The sequence below is a fragment of the Lonchura striata genome, chromosome 4 (assembly GCF_046129695.1).
Source record: "Lonchura striata isolate bLonStr1 chromosome 4, bLonStr1.mat, whole genome shotgun sequence".
NCBI classification, from domain to species: Eukaryota; Metazoa; Chordata; class Aves; order Passeriformes; family Estrildidae; genus Lonchura; species Lonchura striata.
The window spans coordinates 32,078,294-32,099,301 of record NC_134606.1 but is presented as its reverse complement, the minus strand read 5'-3'; the positions used below and the strand labels follow the sequence as shown (position 1 = coordinate 32,099,301).

Sequence of the window (21,008 nt, the reverse complement as noted above, 5' to 3'; positions counted from 1 at the left end):
AGGATTTGGGCACTTCAGAAGACTGTAGCTGTTATTTATGACATCTTGGTGGCAGGGATTTGCACTTTTCTTGAAATCATCAGCTTTCACCTCTTGCAAGTTGTTCCACCAACACTGTTTTGTCCCTTGCCTTTTCCACCACAGACAGCAACAGGCAGCCTTGTAGCTTGGACAGAATTAGCTATTGAAACTCTCCAGCTACCCATAATAACAGCTCGAAGGGCTGTCACTTTTAGCAGTTTGTGCCTCATTTTTAACCATGTTCACAATTACAGAGCTGAAAAACAGCACTGAGCACCCTTATACACTGTACTTCACAGAAACCAGGCAAGAAGGTTCAAGTATATCTTGACCCATCTCAAAATGATACAAGACCAAAAATCTTTCTACAGTGATTCTGGGTTTCTACCAGAAGTCAGAGACAATTTCTGTATTACATCTTCCATTCCCTTTTTTATTCACTGAATTAAAAGCATTGCAAAAGCTCCAGAAAGCCTCCTATGGCACATATGGCTTCATGTCACATGCAGGTAATATTCTTTAAATCTAAGCTAAATAATTTCAGGAGAAACCTCTCACATGGTCTCAGAAACTTTCTGTCTAATCCCATGCTGCAAACAACCCTTATTTGTGAGCATCTGTGCAGCAGGACCCAGTGTGCAACTGGGAGCAACTTTTCCAACAGCACTCTCACCATTTTGGAGACTATTTCAAGAAAAATCAACACTCAGCACTTGAATACAAAAATTTTTGGATACAAATTGCTATGGCAGTTGCAAGTATTAAAATAGAAGGGCTTCCTAGGATTGGATTAATTATGGAACCAACTAAGCTTTAGAAGGAGGAAGTTAGTTATAGCCAAAATAAGGTATTGGTGCTGCATGTGGTGGTGCAATCTTCCCTGATTTTACACTCTGTGTGAAATTGTCTCTTGTAAATATTTGGATGAGAGATGGTGAAACTTGAAAGCTGGGTCTGGATAATACGTTTTTCCTAGGAGTTATCTGAGATATATATTCCCATCAGTTGGACTATATGGTTGGTGTAGGTCCCTTCCAACTGAACTCTTCTATTCTACTCTATTCTATACCCATATTTGCCCTCTCCAAAAATATTTTGTTTGAGGTGTTCTAAAATGAAGAAAAAGCCAAAGCATCAGTCTCATAAACAAGTGACTAGAGCTGAATTTCAGAATTTCCAAATTCCCTCTCTAAATACAAGCATTACAAAGACTTTTCTTGCAGGTCAGTGAATAGACATGCACAGGCTCATCCTGAAGTTGTTTGAAACAGCAAATTAAAAGCAGTTAAGTCTCCTCCTTGTTGCAGCCTACAGAGAAACAGAGGAGCACATCTTTCCCTCCGCTCTTAATGTAAGGGCTTATATCTGTTATGGTGTTGTTCCTATGATGATACTGTAAAGCAGTCTTAGCCCTCATCTTCCTACCTGGAAGCCCATCCTGAAAATCTCCCTGATAGTAAATCCAAATACTTGTCCTAGGGAGAGGAATCCCCACACTGCAAAAATCTAGTGCCGTACCACAGAGACTCGAGGGCATCGCTGATGGCATCTGCAAAGTTTTTGTCTGTTGGGACACTGAAGTACTCGCGGCAGTAACTTGGTCTGACTCCAAGGATTTCAACCTCGCAACCTACAAGCAAAAAACGTGGTAAGCTCTGTTATTTCACCTTGATCACAGACCTCACACCCTGGTATCCAAGTTGAGGTCTGTAAACCTCCTGTGACATTACTTACCTTATGCCTTCCCTGCAGGAAAACATATGGTTGGCAAGGGAAAAGGGGAGAGAGGTTAGTTTGACAAGTGGTTGTAGCAAACTGTACATTGGACCCTTTTATTTCCCTCTCTAAAAGGAAGGTCTCTGTGTGACCTTCCCACAATAAAATGCTTAATTCCCTCATGGCAGACCATTTCCACCTAAATCACCACCTGGTTTATATTTTAACTTCTATGTCCATAATGCCTCATTTCCCGGCTTCCAACATAATAGGTTTAGATATTGTTCTCTGAAACTTCAGCAAATACTTTCCAGTTAGACACGCTGTATCTTACATTGCAATATCCTCTATAAACTGTATTTTATTGTGTGATACTGGCTCTCCATTATTGTATCTGTTTCCCAGGAGGTCTTATTAAAACAGTGTAAACCAATTAGCTCTCTTGGTAACTTGCAGCCTTTCTTTCAAAATAAAGTCTATTTTGTGGCCTAAAAATTTATGGCAACAAATCCTACAGGAGAACATGGCCCTGAACATAGAAAAACATGTTTTTGTGAGGTTTCTTTGCCCTTTTGCTCTCCAGTTACTATGCTGCTGAATAATATTAATATTTAAAAGAAGTATGCTTCCAGAAACACTGGATTAATGCAAATTATCATTCCACAACCCCAGAGTCCTCCCATCACAGTTAGGCATTTTCTGATGTATTCACAAACACATCAGAAAATAAGGGGCACAAGCAGGAATCAAAACCAAAAAAAAAACCCCGCCTTTTGCAAATTGGCCTCTGTACACAGCAACACAGTCTGATCAAAAAGGCATCTCAAAGCCAAAGCCTGAATCTGTACATCTGGTTCTCCTTTGGGAGGAAAGTGAAAGGCATTAAGGACTGTCATAAGTTGACTTGTTTCTTGGGGCATAAGAAGGAGGTGTAAGTACAGAGAGGGCTCTAGAGCAAGCAGAGCTACTAGCAGAGGTGATTTACAGTGGCTTGCTTACTGGGACACTCAATAAAGAGAGTCTGTCTGTCTTGCATCTCAGTTCCCATGAGCTCACATCACTCAGGTGCAGTACTGGGACGCAGGGAAAAGCACACTGCTTGCAGGCCAAGCTGGCTAGGAGTCTTCTGATGTGATGGTTCAAGAGTACCATGAAAAATTATAAAAATTAAATGTTTAAGCTTTTTAAATTTTTAAAACTTTCAATGATTTGCAGAAAGCCAGATAAGTCAGACGAAAATTATCCTTTCCAAAAGTTAAAGGGCAATAGCACACATGACAGATTCAGTCTCTTTGCCTGTGGTAGCAGCTCCCAGGTGTCCACATGATTTGTGTGTTTCAAATGACCCCATCTGTTATGATTAATTAATTATTTGCAATAATAAACATCAAATATAGTCAACTGTTTTCCTGTAAAAACACATTTGCCTACTCTTGAAGCTATATCTAATTTTTATTTTTATTAAAATTATGAGATGGTGCTTATTTTTAATTCTTCCCCTGTTGCCCCAAATATATGATGTAATCTTCCACTTTCTGCATGAAAATACCTCAGTGTTCATCTCTCCACCATGATCCACCACGAGTTGTCTGCAGTCTGAATAAACAGCCAACAGATTACTTGACAAGAACTGACTGTCTAGATCACCCCACAATAAACTCCTATACATCTGCACACAGCATCCCCAAGAAATTACACTATGCAGCAGAGATGGGTCCAAGCTAATACTTAACCAAATAATCAGAAAAATGTATTCCATTAATGGCCTGAAGTCATACCCACAAGTCCCCTTCCCTGAAGGCACAGAGTGCCAGTCTTTTGTAGGATGTTCTGCAAAACAAGGGCTTTCAGGTACCTCAGATGCTAGAGGTGATGTAGTTGTCCACTGTGGGCTTTACTAGTATTTCAGGACTGAATTGGAACTTTGGAGTCAATTTCTCCTTTCATAGTTGAGTCTGGCTCAAGATTATCTCCAAAAACAGGCAAGAAGTTAAGAATGCATTTGAAAGTAGTTAGAAATACCTTGTGTTTAACTTCAGGTGGATAACTGCTCAGAGCCAGTGACTAATATGATCATTTTGTCTCTTTTTTCTTCAGATACTGACATCAGATTGTAATTTTCTCAAATAACATTCCTCAGAATTACTCATGAGATAATTTTAACTGGGAGATTAACCTCTTGGGAAACTGGGATATTTTAGTTTCTGAGATATCTTTGCTATTTCTAGATTGTCAAGTGATGAACATGACGTAAAAGACTACAGGGCAGCAAGAATTAGAAATCATTTAATAATTTTGGCCATTAAATAGTGGTCTTCAAGTGTGCAGTTCATTGACAGTACCATTGGGAATTCAAGACATTTAGACACCAAGAGCTTCCTTTCCCTTTTATCTTCTTATTTTTTTAAAAGCCTTTATGATGAATAGAACTTAAATTAGTGTTTTTAATGTTAAGGCTTTTTACAAGTCCAAAATACTGGCCATGAAGAAATGAAGGCATTTTAATATTTAAATTTCATTTTGGTAGAGGCCAGGACAGATGGTAAATTTTTCTCTTTTAGATATTATGGGAAAGAAAATTTCAACAGATTTGCAGCTAGCCAAAGGGAATGCTAAGTTTTTCTTGGTTAAACAAAATAGTTAAGCTTTATTTACTAAGATGCAATGCTAGATACCTTTGCATCATTTTGTATGATGCTAAACCTTTATTGAAAAACCTGAACTATTGGAGCAGGAATAAGGACTTCTTTCAGAGTGAAAAACCCCTCTTTATCTATCTGACATGGAGACCTGAATCTGTGCCAGCTTTAAATTGCATTTCTAAACATTTATTTAACAGTTGGACACTTCATGTCGTAACAGAAGATTTTGAAAACTTTCCAGACTAGCTGTATTGTCTGGTAAATATTATGTTCAAATGGCTGAAGTTGAGCTTAGAGTCTTTTTTCTTCCCCCCTCTGTCTCTCATTTCAGTGTTTAGAGAAGTTGTCACTGCACTTCAGCTAAAGTAGTTGCATAGGCTGCTGGAAAATGAAGAAGCTTGAGCATCTGGGATGATGCCTCTTACTGGGCTGAGGGTGAGGACCACTCCAAGGTTTTGACCTCAGTGGTACTGCCCAGGAGGCTCTTGCACTCCTCTGAGCATTCTCCACCTGCTGGAGCAGCAGTGCTTTGGACAGGCAACCTGGGTGTGAGGCTGTGCCTGTCACCCCATGCACAGCATGAAGAAAGGAGAAAAACGCTCCTACAAGGCAAGGCTGTATGTTTTGTCAGAAGTGGTGTTTGGGACCCCCAGCATGGCAGTAGTTTGGCTCCTCTGCTTCTAGAATCAAGAGATCTCAAATGCATTCTGCCCATGAGTTGTCTTTGCTGGGTTTATGTTAAGCTCACAGATAAAGCTGTGTGATTATTCACATCTGAGAACTCTCCTATTCTGTGTTCCTGTGTGCTGGGGTCTGGATTTTTTTCCTTTAGGCAGTGATTACACATGAGAGAGGAACATAGGGAAGAAAATGAAGCAGTAGATTTTGGGTTCAGACATTGCAAATCTTGGAATTGACTCTGAGAAGGAAATGACACTGGTAAAAGCTAATCCTGGGAATCGGTACTCTGGCATTTCCAATGCATTCCTGCTATGGTTCATTGACCTTGTTTGTCTTTATTGCTGGCTAAAGAGAAAATAGCATCCTCCTGAACAAAGTGTGATGATTTGGCTATATATTGCAGTACCTGTTAAGAGTTTCCCAAACTTTTCCTGTTTAGATCTTTATCATAATTGCAGTCCACAGCTAAAATGCCAGATTCATGCAAAAATTCCCCCTCTGTGTCATAAGAGAGTTCAATGCATACACTTGGGAGTGTAAGCAGTGGGGATAGGGCGTCTCTTTTGTTCCTTGCAATTTTCAGATAGAAATTGCAGGCAGAGTGAAAGGGATATATATATATATACACAGAGATACCTATGTATATATATATGTGTGCATATATATATAAATATATATATATATATACACACATGTATATATATGTGTATGTATCTATGTATCTCTGTATATGTGTGTTTTCTCCCTGGGAAACACTGCTCAAAAGGCAACATGAAGGACCTAGGTAAAGTCCAAAGGCACTTACTGGGAAGTAATACTGTTTTTTTTATTTCAGCTGCTCTCTGTAGGCTATTACATCTATTCAGTACATAATTATACCTATTGAGAGCAATTACAATAGTAGTTAAAAATGAATAGTCTACAGAAATAGATATTTTTGTAAAATTTTGGAATAATTCCTACATTCTTGTATAATTTCTATATCCTACTATTTGCCTTGCTGTTAGATCACTTAGACGTCTTCAGTAGGCAGCAGTCTTTTTTCAGGCTGAGGTAAACTCTTTGACTGCCTCTGGGTCCATAAGGCAATATTGTCACCCTCAGACATTTTTGGATGGCTTTTCAATGTTTTTCATCTTGGTTCACTCTTTCCTCCCATTCCTTAGAATCGTGGGCTTTTTGCCAGGACAGCCTTAGCCACATTGCATGGAAAGGCTGTGGCCAGGCACATGGGCATCAGGGTGCAGAGACAAGCTGGTCAGGAGCCCATGGCGTGAGTCAGCTGCCCCTGCCCTGCTGGCACTGGCTGTATTCAGTACAGCTCTTCTACCAGCGCTCTGCTCCTCCGCCTGCACCTGCACATTGAGGATGCCTGCAGACTACTCAGGGTAGGTAGCAGATAGAAGGTAAAGGAGTTGAGAATCTGGGTGCTTTGCAAGGGATTTGGTCTGGTTGCTCAGCTGGAACATCTATTTCCATGTGAGTCCCTAAATGTATAGCCTAAAGGGATACAAGACTTCTGTTTGATATAAAGGACTCATTATAACACATCCCTAGTCATTCCACTGGTCCAATATCTAACAAATGAGGAACAGAAAGGCCAAGTCCCTCCAAATGAATAGCTCAGACTCAGAGCAACTGGGATTACAGAGGAATTAACAGTGAAGGAGGACTAGAGGACAAGGATGCTTTGCTTTCAGCTGGATTTTCTTGTCCTCACAGAGCTGATCATCTTCAGCTCTCAGCTACTAATTTCCAGATTAAAACCAAAGAAGCACTGGGGGAGAGTGGTTACTGTTTAACTTTCATTGGACCATGAACCATTCATGGAGCAACCACTCAGCATAGCAGAAGTTACAGGTGGGCAAGAGGAAAAGCAGTTGATGGAGGAGGGGATAGTCCTCAAGCCAGCACCCTCCTGAAGCTAGCATTTAGTGGAAAGCTGCTTCTAGTGACACTTCAGTCTTCTCCTTTCTAAGCATACGCAAATTATCATGGCCAAATAAAAGCTAATTCATTTCTATGCCTGGTTAGTAAAACACATAAAATTCCTATCTGTATTTCAGAGCTGTATTAGAGAGCCATTTCTGCAGCATGTGGAATGCTCAGATGTCAAGGTGCATTGCAGCAATTTTTCACATACTAACCTGGCCAGTAGTACATGGAAACATTCTTTTTAGCTTTCATCATTGTGACCCAGAAAGGTTCTGATCCGTTCCACCAGAGAGGCAGCAGGCTTTCTTTATTCACACCAATATCAAACGATACATTTGCTTTCTGGTCCCACATGTAGTTTCCAGTCATCTGATGGACCTCGCAGTGGCGACCTTCAAGAGTGGAGAAAAAAGCAGCACAATCAGCCTGGTGTCCTTCAGTAGAAGGATGCTGGTAGCACCACCACTGCTACCAGTGGATCATCCAGTAAATCAGCTGAAAAGTCCTGTTGTGAATTCTGGGATCTCTTACCTTGCAACCATTCATAAAACCTCCCTGACTCTTACCTTTCACTGAGGTGCTCCAGTTTGATTACTAAATCCCCCAGTTCAGACACCCAAAAGTTAGTTGCTGAAGTTTGTCAGCCCCCTGTGTTCCTTTCACAATCAACAGATAAGAAGAGTCATGTCTAGAAAGCAATTCATGCCACCCTAAGATAGGCATCTCAGGTGTCTGGAGGTGTATATGCTCTCAGTTATTGGTAGAGAAAGAACACAGCCTTTTCTCGGCTTCAGGCAGCCAAATTTTAGACAGCTGAGGCCAGAAGAAACAAACCTTGCACCCTGTGTCCTGCTCAACATTTCAAACCCAGCCCCACACAGAAACTATGTCAGCAGCAGCCCAGGGGTGCCACATGTTTGCCTGACACCTGGCTCCTTCTACACACCCTACACCTGCCAAGTCTGAGGCCATTTTAAGGTACCCATCAGCACTCACAACCAGAGGGCTGTGGGAAGCAAGCTGTGAACAGAAGGTGATAAGAGCACAATATCGAAACATAGAATAAAGATTGAGAAATTTGCATTTCCCCTTCCTTGATACATAGGGCACATTGTTTTTATGCAGACAGGCAAAAACTGTGCAAGCACATTTATATGTTACTGTTATTTTCCATTATTGTTTGTTTTTATTTTCTTTTTTTTTTTTTCCTTGTAATGATCATGCTTTGTTCTTGCTTGTGGGCACAGCAATAACTTCATCAGACATGTTCAGGCCTCTTCCTGTACTGAGGGATCCTTGGGTAACTTTGTATTACAATAAACTAGTATATAATAACTGAGAGATATCTTCTACTTCTTGTAATTGTACAAGAAGAGATGCTGCTATATTTTAATAATGATTCTGAAGATGAATTAACAGAAATGGGAAAAGATGTTGAAGAATAAGTTGTACTGGAAGTTCCTTATTTACATATCTTACAAAGCAATGACTGAAGCATGTGATAGACACTGTCCTCATTAGCTGGTGAGTCATGTTATTGCAGGGATCCAGATAACAAGATTTGATTATTTTGAAACTGAGCATGGTGATCAGAACTGAAATAACCTTGGTATTCTTGTTCTGAAAAGATGTAATTTCAAGCAGAGGACTCTGTATACTTTGGGGGCATGTGATCTTGAAACGGATTTTGAACTTTTCTTCCTTCCTAAGAAGTATTTCAATTATGCAGAACATTTCCTCCTTCCCAGAGGAAAAAGTAGTCTCAGTTTGTGGCAGTCAATACCTACCATACTAACCCAAACAGGTTTAATATAGGAGAACTGGTGGATTGGATGGGCAGTAATCTGTTCTCTTCAGGCTGCCAAGTGCTCTCTTTCTAAGTCTCAAAAGAGATAGAAGGGAAGTCTCTATAGTGCATCAAAAGCACAGCTGTACAATTTACAGGACAACCTCAGCTTCCTAAAGTTCACAAATTCCTAAGCATCTATCAACAGGATTAACTGCAGCAGGCAATTTGTGCCAGCCTCATAAACTTACAGGTCAGTGCTGAAGCTCTGTCAGCGTGGAACCTACATATTAGGGATTGGTGTGATGTATAGAGTAGTCTTCATATAGAATTAGTGAGCTCTAGCTGCTACTGATCCTATAGGACTTAAGGTCTACTGTTTGTCCACTTTTTTAAGGAAGAGATTGGAGACTGTTCTTTGTAGTATTGTTGGGAAAATTAACTAAATGTTTGAACTAATACAGAGGACAGTGTTCTGTTCTCCACATTAGATTAATTCAATTTTCTGTGGACTCCAAATCCTTTTTTTTACTGTGGAAAAACTGGCCTAGAAGACTATAAGGCATCAGTTTTCATTGCAGACATCCCTGGTTAACAGGGTCAGAAAAGAAGATCAGGTGAGCAACACATCAAAAGACTTGACCATTTAATGTCATTCATGTCTGCTTACCTGAGGCCTGTGTCTCAAAAAGACCCTAGACCTCCTTGGAAGATATCAATAATCAAGCAATTAACCTCTTCCTTCTGTTGCTCCTCCCAATATTTGTCATCAGTTAATAATGTTCAAAAGTATGCCTGATGTCTAATTTTATTTTTGGCCTTTGTTTCTTCAACCATGGCTATTCTGATCCTTGCTCACTAGATTGAAAAGCCCTGGAATAACTGGGATTTCTGCCCCTGCCCCCTCCCCCCAAGATAGTGTACACAGAATTAAGGCCATTTCTCAAGTTTCTTTTGAGTAATCCGTCCAACCCTTTTTCTTTCTATCCCAATTTCACTTGTTTTCTCCAGCCTAAGAAAATTACCTTTAGTCTACTTCTTTTGAATCATTATCAAAATAGCAACATGGTGTTAGAGAGTCACCATAACATGCAGAACTTATTATTTCTTTCATTACTGCAGCTTTTCTCTGTAATCAAACGTTAAGAGTTTCAAAAATAGAAACAGGTCAGAAAGCAATTTCAGCATACAGATGTCACTATTTAAACTCGCTGTAACTGTAGTAAAAATTACTCCTTCCTCAAGCAACAGAGGAAAACAAAGATAGTATAGTTTCCAAGAATATGATAACTGCTGTATCCTTCTGGAAGAGAGCCAGCAAAAGCATTTGCAAGTCTGCATGCTACAGCTTACTTGGACACTACACTCCATACAGCATTTGTCTAAAGCACATTCCCAAGTCTCCAGGCACTTTCTTCAGCCTTCAAATGAATCTCTGCAAAACAAAGACGAAATTTAAAAGGCCAGCAGAACCCACAGCCACTGGGCCACCCACAGCAGCAGCACAGTAATGCTGAGTGCTGAGTGCTGAGCACCCTGCCCTGGCTGTGTGTGATCTGGAAACCAGTGTGTGTGCTCTTGGGCCATTTGCCATCTCTGCACTGAGCAAATCAGATTTATCAGAGAACCCAGAGTGTGCGTATTAGCCAATGCAGCAAAGGCACCATAATCTGATGGTGAACATCAGTACATGCATTTAGCTCAATGTGCTATGCAATATTATGCCTTGCCACTATGGTGAGACCTTTCCTCATGTCCCACTGAGATATTCCCACTCTCTGGAAAGTGATGAGTCGGGGGGCAGATGCAAGCACAGGCTGCCACAGGGCTATACAGTCTGGGGAATAGTTAAGCTCCTCCATGCAAATAGCTAGAAGACTTGCCTTGGGAAATGCTCTGCTCTGCTCATGCTACCTCCCATAATGATGAAGAAAGCAGGACTTAAAAGTCACCAGCACCATATTCCTGTTCTGGAGCAGATACAGTGGTTGCTGTCCCCAGGAACTAAGCTTTGATATATGCACTGCTCTACTGTTCCCCTGATGGGCCTCACCTGCTCTGCTTTGACAAGAAAGACCACAGGGTAAAAACAAAACCCATGTGCTAAACCCTAAGTAGGCTGGAGAAGGCCAGAGTTATGAGAAGTCTCAGGGGAATGCTGGCCTGGCAAAGCAGTCCTGCCATCTTCAGACCCCCAAGTAAAAACAGTACTTGTATGATGTGCATGGACAATTCATATTCCAAAGGAGTTTGCTGGCAAAGTCCAAATTTGTATGACCTCTAATATTAGACAAAGCCAAAGTATGAACACCTTAGTCTGTGTCAGACAAGATTTTGCGATTCGAGTAGGATCACATCAAAAAGCACATTAAAAAAATCTCTGCTATGCACAGCATTATTTTTTTTTTCCCCTTAATGGAATTCATTTAGTAAGAGCTTGAAACTCTTAATTCAATGCTTTCATCATGGGGCCAGGGCTGGGTTCACAATAATTGCTAATAAATCACCCAGCTGAGGCTTTGCAGATGCTTTCTTGTGTGGGAAGTCAGATCTTGAGTCCCTGGAGAGTCAGAACTCTGAGCTGTTGATTGTTCTTCTGAATTGTGGCAGGCTCAGGGACCACTCAGAACCCCCAGAGCTGGATGCAGCTTGAGGGCACTGAAGCTCCAAGCCCTGGGCAGAACAATGGACAAAGATGCTGCCTGCATTATGAGACAGAGTGTGAGTCTCTGGCAGTGACTTCAGCTCTGGGCTAAGAAGTACCTTGATACATGAATGACTACTTAGCTAACAGCTGGTAGTAGGTACACTAGTTGTGAGCTGTGAGATTGTAGCTAATAAGGAGGAAAAAACTCTGTATTTTAATTTGTAGTATTGTGAACTTTGTGTTAGAAAAAACTTTCTGTTCTACATTTTAAAAGTGTTCCCATTTTTTTAACTGGTAGAAAGCAAACACAGATTTTTGCAATTTTTTGTGTATGAAGGAGAAAAACCTTGACGCTTGGCTTTGCAACTTTTCTGCAGGTGGTGAGTAAACAAAGTGAAAGGAAGAATGTGAAAAAGGAAATTCTCCTGGTTCCCACTATCTTTTCCAGCCTGTTCTTGCTGGGATAGTACCCTTTCTCTGCCAATTAACAGTGTTACCACAGCTCATGATCTTTTGCTTCCCAACACAGAGTTTTAAAAGTGGAAAGCTAATGAATTCAAGAAAAGGAAGAGGCTTGATTTCAGAGCTTTATGTCACAAACAGAGTCTTTTAAATCTCTGCTGCTCCTGGCATCTGTAGCTGTTTGAGAGGACCAAACAGAAAAAGTAATTTTCCCTTGTCACTCATTGTACACTTTGTGCCCTTCTGGATTTTTTCTAGGCTTGTAGAGAGATAGAGATAGTTTTAGTTCATGTGCATGTAATAAACTTCCCTGTTATACTCCTATCCTTCCACTTTTTATGCCTCAGAAAACATGCAGGTATTACTTACAGTTAAGAACTTGCTTAACTGCTGAACAGAAATTGTCAGCATCTTTTTCTGGACGAGGCTGGAGTCAGGATGCCACTAACTGTGCAGCAGAAAAGAGGCATCCACTGGAACCATGGCCAGGCTGGGCTTCCTTCAGGTTCTGAGTGGAAAGGGCCTGGAGCTGCTCTGCTTTTAATCAGGAGAACTGTTGCAGTAAACAGTAAATATACAAGTATGTGTGCACATCAGCCAGACTCCAGGGGATTCCAGGGTTGGGAGCCCAAAAGGTATTTTCTCCCAGAAAACATGGAATAAATGGGGTGCAGTGTATGTTGATTTGCTGTGCTCAGGGGGAACAGATGTAGACTGTTAGACTTTGGCATCATCAACCAAATCCCCTCAGCAGTTAAATATGCCAAAATCAAGAGTGAGGAGTGAAAGGAAGATTGTTGAAACATAGAAGATGGGTGAAATCTTCAGTCTGGCAGAGTGGACCTTGATGTCACCTATCTGTGGGAGCTCTGCCATGTCTCCCCACTCTCTACCACTATGCAGAGGAAGAGGTGATGGCATCTGTAGGGATGAGCTGCAGTGGCTGAGAAAACACCACACACCACCCCTGTATTTTAGACAATGCCAAACATGTCATCAGTGTGTTACAGTGAGTCTGGGCACCCCTGCAAAGGCCACAGCCCTCACTCTGGGTGCAGGAGATTGCAATGTCCTCTGGTCTGCCTTTTCCTCCACCCCTCAAGCTTCAGGCAACCTCACAGCCCCTCTGTCACTTATTTAAGATCAGAGTTCTCCAAAGAGGCTCATGGAGGCTCCTTGCTGGCTCCTCTCCAAGCAGTTCTCCACCCATCTCTGCAATCAGGGGCTCCCTTTGCTTCCCATGGAGGCCAAGTTAAATATGACTCTTGGAGGTGGGGCTGCACAGCTGACCAGGCAGCTGGCACATCCACAAGGGAAGACCTGCCAGAAAGACTTCATTTCTAGTTACGATCTTGGAAAAGAAACCCTTTCTGGATTATGTTTATGCTGGCTGGAAATGTGAGGTGTCCCTGAGTGCTCTCAGCTGGGGAGGACTTCAGGAGAGCTGGGCTGCAGGGAGCCCTTCATCACCCCTCCAACACCTGCAGGTTGTCAGGTAAGGGAGACCCAACCCAGAGCACGAGCAGCTTTCATGACACATGGCACAAAGTGCTCTGAAGTGGTAAATCCTGCTTGCAGTGCTTACAGGGGAGACCTCAGACTTTCCACTGAACTTGGCATGAGAGCTCCCTGCAGAGCCAGGCCACAGCAGGGAAAGGGAAAAATTAAAAACTCCCCACAGGATAACAACCCAAGATATCTTGTGGTCTTAATTCCTTCCTTTCCAAAACAAACAGCACATGGTATGATTAAGGGAGCCTTTTAGAATGGACATATTTGGACTCCTTCTCACCTTGCTTGCCAAGCCCACAGAGAGTCTGTTCTGTCACAGCTGCAACATCTCCTTTTTACTAATTCTCTGTTTCATGCTTTTCAGGTCAACAATTGCAATATTGTAACTGCACCATGCAGTGCCGGAACACCAGGTAGGATTCATTCTAGCAGCTCAGAAAACAAACCAACCACCTAAAAATGAGTCTTTCTGCCACACTAAAAGCCAATACTGAGAAACACAGCATAATGGAAGTTGCTAGAGAAGACTGCTTTTCAAAGAGTTGGATTTTAAGCTAGCACATCCTTGAGCTACCTTGCACAGCACCAGGTTTTTGTAACGAAACAGCTTCTCAGGTTGCTTGCCAGTGAAATCTCCTTGCACCAGCCCTGATTTGGCTTTTGTTTGATGCTTCTTCAAGCAAATAGCAAGTCCTGATGCCACGCCCTGGCTTGCAGGAAGACTGGAGCTTCATCCCAAACTCTGAATTACTTAGTGATTTTACATTTTTATATGCCCTGGTTTTCTTTCTCATAGTTTGGACAGGAAAGGAAAATACCTCTAAGCAGGCTCTGGGCTTTGGGCTGAGGCTTTCTGTGTATCTTGGTGAAACTCCAACAACTATCTTTTCACAGGTTAACAGCTGCATGAGGGGGATCCATGAAGATCTCTGCCATAGCCCTGCAGCACTGCATGACCACAAACAAGCCACCTCCCTCCCATGTTTTCCTTCCAAAATTTCACCAGACTGGACCCTGTTCATCCTGTTGTGTCAGTGCTTGACCCAGCACCTGCCCCAGCAGAAAGGAGTGTGGTTCTCATAAGCATATGTTAGTTAGCAGCTGTTAAATATGTGGCTTTTGGTCAACAGTTACAGTTGCATCTACTTGGCATCTGCACTGAGAAGCTCAGGCTGATGCTGCTGATCTCCATAACCTCCGCCTGCAGGTCTGGGCAGGAGGAGGAAGAGGAGGTGAGTTCATGTCTGAGGAGACTGACCTGTCCCAGCAGTGATGGTATCTGAGGGGCAGAGTCCACTGTCCTCCTCCAAAGCCACAGAAACGAGAGAGAACCTCTCTCATTTGGTAACAACCACTCTGGAGTCATGACAGTTGCATGGATGTGAGGTGAAAGGCAGTAGACAGAAAGGAAAGGCTTTGCTCACAAGGATGGAGGCAAGTCAGATACACACAAACTACAACACTTTTATGCACGTTGTCCAAGACCTGGCAGCCATGAATACTCCTGGATGGACGTGGAGCCATAAGGCCTTGAGAATGAGCAGAGAAAGAAGGGACAGGAGTATTTATCAAAACAAAAAACAAACAAAAAAAACCAAAGTGGGATATCATGAACAAGCCAGGGGTGGGAATGTGCAATTTCTTAAACTGATTTAGCTGAAAGACTTCAATATACTACGAAGATAGTATATTGAATATACTACAAATACAAATGTTTTCAAAGTTAAAATGTGACTTTCTTAGCAGCTCCTGAAACAGCAGTGTAGGACAAGACATGAAGAATAATTTGTTCCTGATTTCTCAGAAAAAAATATGGCAGCATTTATCTCCCAGACATCCCAGTCACAAACAGAAATAAAAGCAGTTGCAGTTGTGTTGGCCTGCAGCAGAGGGGCTGCATGGCTGGGGAGACAGGATGAAAAGTTCCCCATGACCATACAGCAGGGAAACAGTAGCTTGCCACTCCCTGAGCAGGTCATTATAGCATGATGCTTGTGTCACACTGCCATGCTGAATTTTCTCCAAAACCTGTCCCAGCTTTGCAAATTTAATGGATGCAGACTGAACACTACATCTGCCACATGCTCTGCACTCCTCACCCCACTACCCCATAAAACCTCCTTTCAGTGGAAATGGCACCATGGCCCCAAAGGGAAAGAACAGTGCAGATATGGGATTTATCCTGCTGTCAGGCCAAGACACAGTCATGGGGTTCACTAACACCCCAAGGGCTCAAGGGTAGTCTTGGATCTTCCTCTGGGCAATGTTCATCACCTAAACTAAGTCCTCAATTGGTTCCTGACCTACTTAACACTACTGTGACTCATGTGTTAGGGAGGTGAATTGGTATTTATAATTAAACTGTATTTGCATTGATATCCTCATCATAAAGTCTAGGAGGCTTGCAAGAAGATCGAGTTTGGTCTCACAGACTATCTTATTGCTTCAGACTGAGGACAGGACTCTACTAAAAATATGAAAAGTCCAATAGTGGTATTTCATCTCTTAAAAAAACTTCATGAGTACAAAGTAGGAGGTTTTCAAAACTCTTCAAAGGGCTGATAATAGACTTTATGTATAGACACTTAATAGGATTGATGACTAAATGTGGTTAGGAGTGAAATGTCACTCACTTTTCTTCTCTCTTTAACAGCTCCATCCAAAGATTTTTTGCACCTATGAAGTGTTAGGTCTGTTTGCCTATGTAGACCTAAAGAACATGGCCTGGAGTGGAACACCTATGTTTTCTGTCACGACATTTATTCTGCATTCATATATTTGCACCAAATAATGAAAAAAGAATGGAAACCAACCCTGTGATGCCTTTATATCTCTGATCAGAGATGAGCAAGAAAGAAGTGTTTCTCTTGAGAGAGAGGGAAGAAGGAGTTAAGCAGTTTCAAAACAAGCTGGGCACAATTGATGTCAGATTTTTGTTTTACAATGGCATCTATTTGCTTTCCTAGCAAGCAGTATATGAATTACTGGGCACTGCATTGTTTCAAGAATAGTGGAAGATGCCACATATCTTAGGAGAGGATAGATTTTCTTAGTCCTCATTGGCTGGAAACTCATTCTTAGTCAATAACTCCAGAGAACAATCCAACTAGAAACTCCAGGGGAAAAAAAATAGTTTTGTTGTTTTTTTTAAATTTAACTTTTGCTTTCTTGATGTCTGTCTCTGAAAGAATTGGCACAGCTCTACTCTCTGTACCTTCCTCGTGTCACTGTAATCAAGTGTCCTCCACAGAAGATTAGAAGCAAATCAATATAATGAAATCTATGACTGTCCTCTCAATTTTATGAAAGCCTTCCCTGGACATTCTGAAAAAAAATGCAGGGGAGGAAAAATAAAAATCTTGACAGTTTTTCCATTTGGCTATTTTGAATTATTACAGATATGAGGACTTGTAGCAAAGTTAAGGAAACAGAAAATCTACTAAGTTTAAGAAGAAATTTAATGCTGAACTTGCCAAAACAGACCCGCTGACTGAAAATAAGTTCTTAGTGTAACCACACTCAGTTCACAAGCATTTTTATTAAAGCCCCTGAGCAGTCTCTGTATTCATTTTCCATTCAGTCTCAGTTGTTTCTATGTTCTGTATATATGCAGGAGCCCCATTGGTGCTTGCACCAGGCGAGCTGACCATGATGCTGAGATAGCAGCAGGTAAGGACCCAGCTACACCTTGGATGAGCAAAATGAAACTTAAAAAATTAGTCCTAGGCAGCATTTCCAAATTTGGAACACAATTCAGAGAAACAATTCAGGGCTGTAATGCCACAGTGCTTTTAAACTCCCAGCTAAAAGCACGACTTGGGTTATTTTTATATCTTTGGAAGAAAGGGAGCTGCCTTCCACCTTGGCACGGGGAGCTGGCAGCTCTGAGGAGCATCACGGCACAGAAATACAAGGACTCACCCGTCATCAGTGTGTAGTAATTTGGGTAAGAGAGGCTGGGGAAGTCTGGGGTCATGTAATCCACCTTCACCCCCATGTTCACAATGTCCCGAAAGCCCGGCAGACCCTCCAGCTCGCTGTCATCAATGTAGTCGAAGCGAAAGCCGTCGAGCAGGAACACCAGGAGCTTGCGGTGGGCCGAGGAGGCGGCGGGAAGCGGCAGGAGGGCGGTGAGCACAGCGGCCAGGAAGGCGGCGAGGAGGCTGCGGCTCTCCATGGCAGGCAGGGCGAGGGATCTGCGGCAGCTCCGGGACCTGGCACTGCTGCCCCCCTCCCGCTCCCAGCCCGCGTTAAAGCTGCAGCGCTGCCCCGCGCCGCTGACGTGGGAGGTCACAGGTTAATTGCAAGCAGATGATTAACCTCGAGCTGAGGGAAGAGCTTGGTCCTTCCCAGATGCCGGAAAAAAAATGCTTCGCAGCGATGGGGAACACCCAGTATAAAAGTAACTGGAGCATCGCGGGACGCTCCGCAGACGCTCCCGAGGCAGTGCGGGCACGCTGCCCGCTGGCCCCGCCGGGGAGGGGCCGCGGCGCCCGGCGCGCTCCCACCGCCGCACGGAGCCCAGCCCGGCACAGCACAGCACAGCACAGCCCAGCACAGCACAGCACAGCCCAGCACAGCCCGGCACAGCACAGCACAGCACGGCCCGGCCCGGCACGGCACAGCACAGCACAGCACAGCCCAGCCCGGCACAGCGCAGCACAGCCCAGCACAGCCCAGCCCAGCACAGCACAGCACAGCACAGCACAGCCCGGCACAGCACAGCACAGCACAGCCCAGCCCAGCACAGCACAGCACAGCACAGCACAGCACAGCACATCCCAGCCCAGCACAGCCCAGCACAGCCCAGCACAGCCCGGCACAGCACAGCACAGCACAGCCCAGCCCGGCACAGCACAGCCCAGCACAGCACAGCACAGCCCAGCACAGCACAGCACAGCACAGCACAGCACAGCACAGCACAGCACAGCCCAGCCCGGCACAGCCCAGCACAGCACAGCACAGCACAGCACAGCACAGCACAGCACAGCACAGCACAGCACAGCACAGCACGGCCCGGCACGGCACAGCACAGCCCAGCACAGCCCGGCACAGCACAGCACAGCACAGCACATCCCAGCCCAGCACAGCCCAGCACAGCCCGGCACAGCACAGCACAGCCCGGCACAGCACAGCACAGCACAGCACAGCACAGCACAGCCCAGCACAGCCCAGCACAGCACAGCCCAGCACAGCACAGCACAGCACAGCACAGCCCGGCACAGCCCAGCCCGGCACAGCACAGCCCGGCACAGCACAGCCCAGCACAGCCCAGCACAGCACAGCACAGCACAGCCCAGCACAGTACAGCCCAGCCCAGCACAGCCCAGCACAGCCCAGCCCAGTACAGCACAGCACAGCCCAGCACAGCCCAGCACAGCCCAGCACAGCACAGCACAGCACAGCCCAGCACAGCTCCACGCCGGGGCTGCTGCTCGCAGGGGTCTCACAGAGAAGGGCTGCAGCCTTTGAAACACAGCCTCACATCTCCAGCAGCACGAACGCACACTTGCTTCGCATCTCTCCGGCAGCAGCTTCTGATAGAACTCAGAGTGAGCTTAAGACAAAGCATCTCCGCAGGTGGGAAGTGCAGTATGTGTGAGCTGAGGTCCAGCATTTCCGTGGCATGGCAGTAGCGCAGAGCTCCAGCTGGGCAGGCTCTCCTCTCTCAGCCCTGGAGTCCCTGCAAAGGTCCCTGTCCTCTCTGTTTCCTCTGTGCTGCCCTGGGACTAATCTAGCTCCTGATGCACCAGCAGAAAAATCTAGCTTCAGCTAGATAACAATTGACTGTTGATAATATTTAGATATTCAGTGCTGGATAGTGCCTAATTTCATATTTAAACAAAAAAAAAACCCCCACAAAAAAACAGTGTTCACATTTTAGTTACCACCAGGTTCTTCTCCTTCACAGAAACCTAACTATACCTCTAATGCAATGCCAGCACCTGTTGCACACCATAACTGCACTTTACTTTCTTTCTTTTTCCCAAATAAAAGAATTTCATAGCATTCATAACATTGTCTAACTGTGGGAAATGCCCTTTGCAGATGTTTCCACCTGGGGAAGGCTGCAATAGCTGGCCACCACCCCAGTGTGGGCATCTGAATTTCTCCTTGCTCCTTACAAAACTCCCCACTGCACACCCAGTTACCTCTTAGCAAATACTGAGCTGGTGCCCAGTATTTGGTCAGCAAGGTCAGCAAGACAGCTTTCAGCCCCATTTGCCCCAAACACTTATTTAGCCCCTTGCAAACCCCCCTCATGTCCTGACTTGCTTTCTGCACCGTTGCACTGGGTGTTGGTGCTCATGAGCCAAAGCTGCTGCCTGCAGGTCACCACTCCCAGGATATGGCTGGAGACATTCTGTCCATGCCCTTCTCCCACAGGGCTTCCACCTCAAGAAAGAAGGTGGCCTGTCAGGGAAGGGGTGCTGGGACTTTCTGTAGGAGGTAGTCATTCAAGAAGGTGGAAGAGGATGGAGTAGGAGTGCAGCCAAGCAGAACTGCTCAGGCCCTTCAGCTGCCTGTGCTTGTGTTCACCGTCTCAGTAAAATTCCTCATGCTTTCTCCCTATCAGTGGGCTAAATGCACTCTTCATGGACATGTGCCTCTCTGACTTGTGCCCAGACACATTTTTCCCCTCTTTATTTTTTTTTTTTTTCATGTGCCCCTTTTTCCATTCCCACCTTGGAGTCCAGCACTTGGGACATACCCTCACATCAGTTAAACCTGAGCCAAGAACTTGGACCATTTCTAAGCTCCAGCTCAGGGATCTTTAAAGCAACATAGGGACCTAGCCATTCAGGGCTTCATCCCTCTTCATATAACATTTGCTTTCAAAGCCTTGCATTGCTAGCTATCATCATCTTGACAACTTTAATTCTATGTTTTGACTTCCCTTATCTTGCTTGGCTGTAGTTAATTTATTTTCTCATGGTAAAGCAGCAGTTTTCTCAGCAAAAACCAAGCCAGGGTCACACAGCTGTGCTGCACCTTGTGTCAGAGAGAGCTGAGCCCTGGGGCATCCATAAAGCTTCCTGCCCATGAGAGGGAAACCTGGTCTGTGGTCCCATGGGATGATAAAAGGTCCTGGTCCTCTGAGTAGACATGGCCTGGGAGAGCCAGGCACTACTGGCATGCTCTAGCCTGAATGTTGAAGGGAAGCACAAATCCTGCTGTGCAAGGGAGAGCCACGGGGCTGCGTGACCTGGGCAGTTTCTCTGTGCTTTGAGAGCGTCCCAGCCTGTGCAAGGCTGCCACTGCCCTGCCCTGCCCACAGGGACGAGCTGCAGCTGCAACCAGCCTGGGAGACGTGACAGCCTGGGCAGCTGCCTGCCTGAGGGATGGCACGTGCTGCCTGTCACACCTATGGAGAGCCACCACTCTCCTCAGCCATCTCCAGACTCCACAGGGTCTCAGCCTGTGGATCTGCCACTTCATCTGCCTCCTGAGGTACATGTGCACATCCTTCTTCTGCTGCCCCGGCTGGACTTCCAGGATGAGAGGTAGCCCTGCAGAACTTGTGTTCAGAGACAGCACTTCTACTAGTGCTCACTGTGGATTTTCACTATAACAAAAACTGTATGTTATGGGCTTGGAGCCACCT

At 44.4% G+C, this 21,008-nt stretch overlaps 1 protein-coding gene across 1 annotated transcript in view; it reads right to left on the bottom strand.

Annotated features, from left to right (window-relative positions):
- ENPP6 (ectonucleotide pyrophosphatase/phosphodiesterase 6) overlaps positions 1–17,797 on the bottom strand; it is a 32,964-nt gene extending 15,167 nt beyond the window's left edge. Inside the window, exons 1-3 of the mRNA XM_021543890.3 lie at positions 17,324–17,797; positions 7,208–7,387; positions 1,540–1,651 (exon numbers count right to left, since the gene is read on the bottom strand). Of these exons, the coding sequence (XP_021399565.2) occupies positions 1,540–1,651; positions 7,208–7,387; positions 17,324–17,579 (548 nt within the window). The 5' untranslated portion in view covers positions 17,580–17,797. The remainder of the gene's footprint in view (positions 1–1,539; positions 1,652–7,207; positions 7,388–17,323) is intronic.
- Positions 17,798–21,008: the final 3,211 nt, after the last annotated feature.